At 48.0% G+C, this 10194-nt stretch overlaps 2 protein-coding genes across 7 annotated transcripts; one reads left to right on the top strand and one right to left on the bottom strand.

The window, feature by feature from the left end:
* Positions 1 to 1181: 1181 nt before the first annotated feature.
* On the top strand, positions 1182 to 6312 carry Tomt (transmembrane O-methyltransferase). The gene is made up of 3 exons (XM_052761062.1): positions 1182 to 3943; positions 4661 to 4857; positions 5345 to 6312. The coding sequence occupies exons 1-3, from the start codon at positions 3685 to 3687 to the stop codon at positions 5663 to 5665; spliced, it is 777 nt and encodes a 258-aa protein (XP_052617022.1). The 5' UTR covers positions 1182 to 3684; the 3' UTR covers positions 5666 to 6312.
* A 122-nt stretch (positions 6313 to 6434) lies between these two features.
* Positions 6435 to 9684, bottom strand: Anapc15 (anaphase promoting complex subunit 15). 6 transcript variants are annotated; one of them, XM_052761073.1, is made up of 6 exons: positions 9556 to 9684; positions 8198 to 8282; positions 7945 to 8074; positions 7340 to 7399; positions 6940 to 7077; positions 6435 to 6795 (listed from the first exon to the last, which is right to left on the bottom strand). In XM_052761073.1, the coding sequence occupies exons 2-6, from the start codon at positions 8218 to 8220 to the stop codon at positions 6736 to 6738; spliced, it is 411 nt and encodes a 136-aa protein (XP_052617033.1). In that variant the 5' UTR covers positions 8221 to 8282; positions 9556 to 9684; the 3' UTR covers positions 6435 to 6735. The 6 variants fall into 6 exon arrangements, with proteins under 6 accessions (XP_052617033.1, XP_052617037.1, XP_052617038.1 ...); XM_052761077.1 differs by having other exon boundaries at positions 6435 to 6783; positions 9556 to 9682; XM_052761078.1 differs by having other exon boundaries at positions 7945 to 8069; positions 9556 to 9585.
* Between the last annotated feature and the right edge of the window lie 510 nt (positions 9685 to 10194).

Below are 10194 nucleotides of genomic sequence, written 5' to 3' on the forward strand. Positions count from 1 at the left end.
GGTGTCAAGGCCACCTTTGTGGGCCCGAGATCTGTCACGATTAACTCTTCAGTGCCACGAGAGGGGCGAGTAGCATCGTGGAGTTGAATTGGATGTGCTTAACTCGGGAGCTATTTGACTGTGTGTGTGTGTGTGTGTGTGTGTGTGTGTGTGTGTGTGTGTGTGTGTGTGTGTGTGTTGGATGTGCTTAACTCGGGAGCTATTTGACTGTGTGTGTGTGTGTGTCCGTGTGTGTGTGTCCGTGTGTGTGTGTGTGTGTGTGTGTGTCCGTGTGTGTGTGTGTGTGTGTGTGTCCGTGTGTGTGTGTGTGTGTGTGTGTGTGTGTGTGTCCGTGTGTGTGTGTGTGTCCGTCCAAGGCCTCACTATGTAACCCTAGCTGGTCTAAAATTCGCTGTGTAGACCAGGCTGGCCTCGAATTTAGAGAGCCGCTTGCCTCTGCCTTTCGAGTGCTAGGATTAAAGGCATGTGTCACTATGCCCGGCAAAACTGTATTTTTATTTATTTTGAGTACATATATGAGTGTGAACACATGTGTCATGGTGCACATATGGAGGTCACGGAACAACTTGTGGGAGTTGGTTTTCTCTTTCCACCATATGGTTCTTAGGGATTGAAGTCAGGTTGTCAGGCTTTCTGGCAGGTGACTTCTAGCCACTGAGCCATCTTTCTAGTCCCTTATTTGGCAGTTTCTTGATTAAGGTGAATTCGGCCTGTGCAGGCAAATGGCACACACTCCTCCCTCCAAATCAGAAATTACAATCTTCAAAACCCAAATACACATCTTCCTGTTTGCCTTTTCTGATCCTATTCTGAGCACCTCTGTCTCTACTTAATCCGATGGCATTCAGTTACTAAATTAGCAAATGTTAGGGCTAGAGACAACTCAGTGACTAGGAGCACAGGCTGCTCCTCCAGGGGACCCAAGTTCAATTCCAAGCATCCACCACATGGTGGTTCACAGTCATCTATAACTCTAGTCCCAGGATAAAAGACACCCTCTTCGGCCGGGTGGTGGTGGCGCACGCCTTTAATCCCAGCACTGGGGAGGCAGAGCCAGGCGGATCTCTGTGAGTTCGAGGCCAGCCTGGTCTACAAAGCGAGTTCCAGGAAAGGCGCAAAACTACACAGAGAAACCCTGTCTCAAAAAACCAAAAAAAAAAAAAAAAAAGACACCCTCTTCTGGCCTCATACACGTACAGGGTGCACAGACACACATGCAGACCAAACATGCATATATATAAATTTAAAACAAACTCCAAAGGCTGGAGAGATGGCTCAGAGGTTAAGAGCACTGGCTGCTCTTCTAGAGGTCCTGAGTTCAATTCCCAGCAACCACATGGTGGCTCACAGCCATCTATAATAAGATCTGGTGCCCTCTTCTGGTGTGCAGGGAGAACACTGTATACATAATAAATCTTAAAAAACAAAACAAAACCACAAATATTTACTGCCTACAGTGTGCCACTCCCTCATAATTGTTGAATTCCCTAGTCTGGTGATCACAGTGTATTTTATTGTTTCTGACTTAATCTCTTCTATCAAATGTGAGCCACTGAAAGACAGGGACAGAGTCTAACTCCTCTTTGTGACCTATGCCCTAACACTTACTTACAGAAAACTTGGATTTTGAACTGAATATATAAGTCTCAATTATTTTGGCTTATATCAATCATGCCCCATGTCCTGATCCCAAGGGGTTGGAGAAGTCACCAGACCTAGCAGCTTTTATTCATTCTTCAAATCAAGACCCTAGAGTTTTGCTAAGTTTCTCTAGGGTTCCTGGGGTGGGTGTGCAGGGGAAGGCAGCTGAAGTTTGTCCCTGGGCCTGGTAACCCGAACTGCAGGTCTCAGGTAACAACAGCCTCAGCATCAATAATTGAAATCAGGTCCAGCCTCCTTCTTCAGGGTTATTCCTCTCAAGGACTTCCAATTCCGGTACTCTGGTCTTTCCTAGGAGCCTTCAGCCCAGGTAAGCAGGGCCTTGTGGGTTTTCAAGCACACCAATTCATTCCCAAATCACAAACTTCTTCACATTCATTCATATACTCTAAATTTTAGCTTACACTCCCTTTCCAACCAAGGGTTTTGCATAAATAGCTTGCCAAGGTCAGATGTGGGCAGGGGAGCAGTGGGAGAAAAAAGGACAGCTATCCCCTATATAAGGTCCTGAGAAGAAAGCTGAATGGTGTGAAAAGTGGGGTGTGTGCATGTTTCACATATAAAGCAAATTCTTAGTGGAGGGGAATACAAAAGATGAAACAGGACTGGAGAAAATACATAGAACCAAGGAGGATGAACATCTCAAGAGCAGAGCAGACAGGAAGAGCTCTTGGATGGAAAAAAGACAGTCCAGCCTAACATGGTATAGAGGGTGAATTTATTTTTCAGACAGGGTCTCAAATGTAGACCAGGTTGGCTTCAAACTTGAGATCCTTCTACCTTGACCTTCCTCATGATGAGATTACAAGTGTACACCAAAATACTATGATAGTATTTATTTTTAAAAGATTTTATTCTATTTTATATGTATGCATGCTTTGCCTGAATGACTTCTGTGCACCATGTGCAATGCAGTGCCTGCAGAGACCAGAAAAGGGCTTCAGATCCCCTGAGACTGAAGTTACAGACAGTTGAGAGCAACCAGATGTGGGTGCTGAGAAACTTTGAAGAGCATTCAGTGCTCTTAACCATTGAGCCATCTCTCCAATTTGTTTTGTTTTTGCTGTTAAGATTTTGTGTTTTGCTTATACTCATGTTCATCACTGTGTGAGCCCTTGAAGGTCAGAAGAGGGGTTGGATCTCCTGGAACTGGGGTTATAAATGTTGGTGAGCCACCATGTGAGTGCTGGGACTGAACCGAGGTCCTCTGAAGAGCAGCAAGTCCTTTTAACCATTGAGCCATCTCTCCAGCTGTAGGCAGTGTTTTGATACCATTTACTGAAGCAGAGCATAGTGGGAGTGTGAAGTGATTTGAACACAATGCTTTTTTCTGTTGTTTTTTGGTTTTTAATTTTTGTTTTTAGTGTGTGTGTGTGTGTGTGTGTGTATGTGTGTGTGTGTGTGTGTGTGTGTGTGTGTGTGTGTGTGTGTGTGTGTGTTTGGTTTTCGAGACAGGGTTTCTCCATGTGGTTTTGGTTCCTGTCCTGGATCTTACTTTGTAACCAGGCTGGCCTTGAACTCACAGAGATCCGCCTGGCTCTGTGCCTCCTGAGTGCTGGGATTAAAGGTGTATGCCCGGCAAGCTTTTCTCTTTGGCTACACTATAATGAATGGATCAGAGTATGGTGGCAGGAAGATACCCCAAGAAACTGATGAAAAAGGTCCTGAAGAAGAGTGATGTTAGGGAAGTCAAAAAGTGGGTGGGGATAGGGAACAATATAGAAATGGATCTCCAGTCATGACTAAAAGAGATATAGTTGAGGTAGGGTGGGCTGGAGGGGTAGCTCAGTCGTTAAAGGCTAGGCTCACAACCAAAAATAGTTGAGGTAGGGTGCTAAACACAGGCATGGAAAGTGCATAGGCTGGATTCAAATTCCAGTTCTGCTGTGTCTCTGGCAAAAGTCAGCCTCTCTCAGCCAGTTTCGATAAGAGTTGCAACTGATAAAGGCTGCACAAATGACAGGCAAATGGTACATGTAGGTTTCCCTCCCAGCCTCCCTCTATCCTAGGACCCAGGTAGGGACAATGTCCCCTGCCATTGCACTGGCATTCCTGCCACTCGTGGTGACGCTGCTGGTGAGATACCGGCATCATTTCCGACTGCTGGTGCGTACAGTCCTGCTAAGAAGCTTCAGGGACTGCCTGTCAGGACTTCGAATTGAGGAGCGGGCCTTCAGCTACGTGCTCACCCATGCCCTGCCTGGAGACCCTGGTCACATCCTCACCACTCTAGACCACTGGAGCAGCTGCTGCGAGTACCTGAGCCACATGGGCCCTGTTAAAGGTCAGTGTCCCCTTCCTTAGCCTTCTGTTTCAGAAATAATCCCAAGATGGTGAAGAAAGATCTGGCATTACCCACTGCTTTACTGGGTAAATAGGAAGCTTCATGATTGTGTTTATGACTTTTTTTTTCATTTGGAAATGAGAAGCCTGGACCAAGATATTCAATTATCCAGCAGACATTTATTGCCACTCTTTTGTACCAGGTGCTGAGGGAGGAGGTAGAAGTCACAGAGGGTGAACCAGCCACAAATGCTGGCCTCAAAGAGCATAACACAGGGGAATAATCATAACTCAGAGCTTTGTAATGATCTGTTCTAGACTTTCTTCCCTACCAGAGACTTCCACATCTAATTCAGGACAGCTGTCTGCTTAGACAGCACAGTATTTCTAAGTATTAAGACGTGTATCCAATTCCAAAATCAAAAAGTCAACGAGCAATAGGGTAGTGTAGGGATTTGAGTATGAAACTGAAAATGTCTCAGGAATCTGGAAGGTGGGGTGGTTGTTTTTGCCTGGGCCCTCCTGGAGGAAGGAACATTTAAACTGAGTCTAGAATGCCTGGATTCAAGTTGGCCAGGTGGATGGAGACAGGAGTGGGAAAGGGCAGTCACCCTGTCAGCCTCATCTCTAAATACAACAGGAAGAAAGCACAGCAGCATGTTGGATTCTGGGCACACCCATTATGGATGCTTTCTACAACAGCCATCTTGCCCCATAGGTCAGATTCTGATGCGGTTGGTGGAAGAGAAGGCCCCTGCCTGTGTGCTGGAGCTGGGCACCTACTGCGGATATTCTACACTGCATATCGCACGCGCTTTGCCCCCTGGGAGTCGCCTTCTCACTGTGGAGCAGGACCCTCGTACAGCAGCAGTGGCTGAAAAACTCATCCGGCTGGCTGGCTTCGATGAGCAAATGGTCAGACTCCCATCTCCCCAAAGCTGGTCTCTCCTCAACTACCCCAGGAATTGCTCTAGCCAGGCCTCTTTTGTGAGGGCCTCCCATTCAAGGAAGCAGCTCCATTCAGGCAGCTGGCATACTGGAGGGCATGTAGCTCCTACCCCCTCAATCCAGAGTCATTTGCTCTTATTTCCTACTGGACTATGAAAGCAGCAGCTAAGAGGAGGCTCCCCATAGCCAAGCAAACCTGAGTCCAAAGCTTACTGTTCAGTTAGTTGTGTGACCTCAGGTAAAGCACATATCCTCTGATTCTCAGCTTCTTCATGGACACATAATGGAAATTACAATAGTGATGCTGACTTCTGGATTTCTGAGGCCAGAGGAAATGTGAGACACTCATGAGGGCCTAGACCTGTGCCTGGCATGACATCAGCCAGATCCCGAGGGGTCTGGAGTGGGAAAGCATTCCTCCTTATTCTCACCTTCGCTATGGCTTTCCCCACAGGTGGAACTCATTGCGGGAAGCTCAGAGGAAGTGATCCCACGTCTAAGAGCTCAGCACCAGCTGAATCGGGCAGATCTGGTGCTCCTGGCACACCGACCTCGATATTACTTAAGGGATCTGCAGCTACTGGAGGCCCATGCTTTGCTTCCAAATGGTGCCACAGTATTGGCTGACCATGTGCTTTTTCCTGGTGCACCCCGCTTCCTACAGTACACCAAGAGCTGCGGCCGCTATCGCTGTCGCCTCCACCACACCAGCCTCCCAGACTTCCCTGCCATCAAGGATGGCATAGCCCAACTCACCTATGCTGGACCTGGCTGAGATTCAGAACCTGGGATATTTACTGATACAATCCCAACCCCATTCAAGCAAGGACCTCAGAATATCCCCTTTCCCTTTTTGTTTAGTGTCCAGTATTTGCTAGGTTCAGGCTGGGGAGGCTTTCTTCTCAACTTTGCCCGACCCCATCCTCCATACCGATCCAAAGTGTCAAAGTCTCAGTCTCCTTGGTCTCACAAGGTCCTCTCCTAGAAAACCAGAGACTGGAAGCAAGAGGCTTGAGCCCTCAACCTAGTTCTGTTATTGACTGCTCCCTCCAGGTGAGCCCTTCCCTCTTCTGAGATTCAGTCTATTCTCTTAACACTAAGGGGCTGGAAAGATGGCTCAACAGTTAAGAGCACTGGCTGTTGCTCTCCATCTAGAGAACTTGGGTTCAATTCCCAGCACTCACATGGCACAGGCACACATGTGATATACATACAGACAGACAGACAAAAATCTCTAAGCATAAAATAAATAAATTACTACAAAAAGAAGACAGCTGGCTGGCAGTGCCCAGAGAATCCCAGCTGTGAGTCTCAGACAGCTTCTGGATGGGATCAGAGGCAGCTGTAGATAATGAGGCCCTGTAGAGCATCTGGGTGCAAGCTAGGCCACAGGAATTATCAACCAGAGAAGGCTGGGCCCCAATCCTGGCCCACTTGGTCCATTAGGTTTGCTTGAGATCCCTTAAATGACCCCTTCCCAATGTCCAAGAAAAGATACTGGACTTCTCTGGGTCCCACCAACAAACAGGGAATAGACATTGGGGGAAAGAATCAGTCCTGTGTCTTTATTAAAGAGGGTTAGAAAGGGACCACACCTGGCAACCAAGGAATGAGGTACCAGCCAGGAAGGTGGGATGGGCTCAGGCTCTAGGGATTCAAGGGAAGACTGATGGCCTGGGAGGGCCCAAGGAAACCTTGTCCTGGCAGCAGCTGAGAAAGTGCCTAAGGGAAAGCTTTAGACACTACAGCCACAAGCTGGTTCTGCAGGCTGAGGGGCTGAAGCTGTGGATGCAAGATAGGTTGGGGTGGCCTGGAATCACCCTGAGGCCACCTTGGCTTGTCTACCTAGATCATCCACTGGTCCTGATCCTGTTCGTTGCCTTCCATGTCCACCTGAAGAGGAGGCTGGGTGTGGGTGGGGAGGGGCCTCAGCCAGCCTCAGCCCAGATCCTGCCCCTGGGTAGAGCCAGGGTTTCTGCATCCCTTGACCATCAATTATATCAGGGGCAGGAGCCTAGGAACAAAGGCACTCCCTTACACCCCGCCTACCTCATTGACCTCTCCATCATCAGGTGACTCATTATAGTCATTCATCTCATCCATGTCCTGCATGTCCTCATCATCTTCTGAATCCTCTTCACTGTCCTCATCATCTTCATCATCCTCTTCTTCCTCATCATCATAGTGCTGGTAGGGCAAGAGAGAATCTGTAGGTCTCAGGGCTACCTGGACCAGGTCAAGAGCTGGCCTACTTGGAGCCTCCTCCTTCCTAACCCTGCCCACCTTGGTATGGCAGGCTGCAGCATGACCTGAAGGACCTTAGTGCTAGGCCCGATGCCTGCCTCCTCAAGTTCCCACTTTAGCTGTCTACCCAGGTTGAGAACCACAATTGTTCTGAGACAGAAGCAAGGCTTCACAAACCGCCCCCGCCCCCCAGCCAGCCACTCACCTCTGAGGCTGGCTTGCCAATAGGTACCAGGTTGTTGTCTTTCTCTGCGATGCTTTGGAGCTGTGGGCAAAGGCGTGTGGGGAAAAGCAGGGCCAAGGCCCAAGCACAGCAGGTCAAGGGCATGGGACTAGCTTACTACACCCCTTAGAAGACCCCCAAATGTTGAAACAAAGATTCCCCCAACCCCCAGTTCTCAGGAAGATTCAATTCCCCCCTTTTCCTGTCATCTGCTCCTGATAAAATTGATGGACATATGTAAATGAGTCTTTTGGTCTCAGTTTTCTCATGTAATTCTGGTGAGGGTGAAGTGAGACACTTGGCCTAGAATATTGTAGGTCTTCATTAAGTAATTAATTTAAAATGATTAAGTTCTGTGATTTATAGAAAAGAACTTAGACTGTCAGGAGCTTGACATCTAACCTAGCCCTGAAGTCCTATGGTCCCTCAGCCAGTTAGGGTACCACAAAATGAGAGCTTTAGCCTCCAAGTACCCAGCTTGATTATTCCCAACCCAGAGAAAAAATACTTTTCCTAAGCAGGTTTCCAGTATAAGGCAAGGTCATGACCCAGAGGTCATCTCCATGCTGAGCTTGGTCCTCACTCACCCAGGCCTGATGCTGCTGCTCCTGCTGCTGCAGCTCTGTCTCCTCCACACAGGGTCGATCCAGATTAAACCACAATGTCTCAGTCACACGAGGGAACAGGGAAGGGAACAAAGTGGACATGGCTCCTAAGCTGAGGGAAAGGGTCAAGTGAATATGTTTTGTTTTGTTTCAATGCAGTTGTAATTTGATTTAGGGGTGGGGTGGAGTGGGAGGTAGCAGAGAAGCTTCCCTTCCCTCTTGAAATCAGACAGACCTGAGTTTGAGTCCTGGCTCCATCACTTACTAGCTGTTTGACTTTGGCCAATACACTTAACCTCTCTGGGCCTCAGTTTCCTCATCTGTAAAAATGGGGATAACAACAATCATATCATCCTCAAAGTTATTCTGACAACAAAATAAAATAATGGATAAAGTTGTATGCTGCTAAAGGAGAGAAGAGACTGGGAACCAGAGATGGAATGTGGCATTGTGATTATGTACAAAATTAGCAATAGCAGGGATCTAGGAAAAATTCTCTTTAAACATACACACACATCATAAAACTCATTTTTTACTCTTGATTCACATCACATCCAAGCAGTGCAAAAATGTTAGCATGAACCACCTCTTTCACTGACCACAGTCAAACTGCACTACACACAACCAAGGATAAATTACTAGGAAGCATGGATAAATAGACAAACAAATAGAGGAATGAATGATGAACTGACATGTAAGAGAACAAATAAAATCAACTTTGTGGATTAAAGCTGATGACCAGGAAGATCATCAAGAAGCTGAATTAAAATCCATCAGCGCATAAGACCCAGTGACAGGTAAGCTTGACTTTGGGTCGCACACCGGGTGGGGCTTACTTAGAACACACACAAGGAAGGGATCCTGGCCCAGTAACGTAGCAAGAGCGCAGGAAAAACAGAAATGGTGTCTCTCTTTTTTTTTTTTTTTTTTTTTAAATGAGATAGGGTCTCACTACGTAGCCCTGGCTGGTGTGGAACTCACTATATAGACCAGGCTAGTCCCAAACTCACAGAGATCCGCATGCCTCAGCCCCCGAATGCTGGGATTAAAGGCGTACGCCAGCCACCACACTCGCCTCTACTCTAGCTTTTGTTCTAATGGGATCCACGCAGAACTAGCCGCTGCCATTCCCTAGACCAAAGCTCCCCAGGCCCGTGTGACAGGCGAACAGCGCCCACCCTCATGCCAAAAGTACTGACAGAATCTGTATCCTAAAACCCTACCCACCGCCGCCCATACTTTGCTCATTATGATAATGACTGTGAGCTTGACCAACAGGAAGGAGGCAGGGGCGGGTCTCTGACAGGATTTTGTCCTTATAGGGAAGCTAATCGCAAAAATGCGCGCGGCCTGGCTGAAGCCAATTAACTGAAAGAAATGCTGGGTGACAGGAAGTGAAACCAATGAATGACGGAACTTGGGTGATGGGTGGGGCTTAGACTCAAGGAAGCGGCCAATGAGCAGGATGTCGTTAAGCGTAAAGGAGCCGAAGAGATGAGTTGCTGGGGAGGCGAGTCAAAGGAACTGGGTTTCTCTGGAAGCAGGAAGAAAGAACGAGCAAGGAGACGGCAACAGCTTCGTTTCCGCACTTACCGCGCCAAGAGCCGGCAGCCGGCAGCGACCCGGAAGCGCTTCCCCAGGCCTGAGCGGAAGAACCCACCAGAATCCGGGACCCACTCAACGCATGCGTTCTCCGTCTCCTTTTGTTTCCCGCTCTAGCCTACCAAACCGGAAGTGGTGCTGACGTACCTTAGTCACGTACTGGTTGGGGGAGGACACTTATTTGCCGGGCCTACCTATTGGCCCCGCCTTGAATTTCCGGCCAACGGGGTGCTTCTGCCTGGCCCCGCCCCAGCGTCCAGTTAGTCCCGCCCCCGTCATCAGGTGGTGTTTGCGTGCTCATCTTGGGACTGAAGGCCTCCAGTGTTAGCTGGTTCAAACGTTGTGTGTGTCGCTGCGTTTCAGGAACATCTCTTTACCCTTCTGTTCTCTCAGACTCAGTTTCCCGTTTGAACACATTCTTTCCCTTGTGTGAGGATGAACGTTGTGTGTGTCGCTGCGTTTCAGGAACATCTCTTTACCCTTCTGTTCTCTCAGACTCAGTTTCCCGTTTGAACACATTCTTTTCTTTTTGTGAGGATACCTTAAACATGGTAGACAAACCTTCTGTCACGGAACTGCATCATATTCATAATATTGCCTTTTCTTTTTTGAGACAAGGTCTCACTGTAT

The sequence above is a fragment of the Peromyscus californicus genome, unplaced genomic scaffold, assembly GCF_007827085.1.
Source record: "Peromyscus californicus insignis strain IS unplaced genomic scaffold, ASM782708v3 Scaffold_4__1_contigs__length_199733344, whole genome shotgun sequence".
Classification (NCBI taxonomy): domain Eukaryota; kingdom Metazoa; phylum Chordata; class Mammalia; order Rodentia; family Cricetidae; genus Peromyscus; species Peromyscus californicus.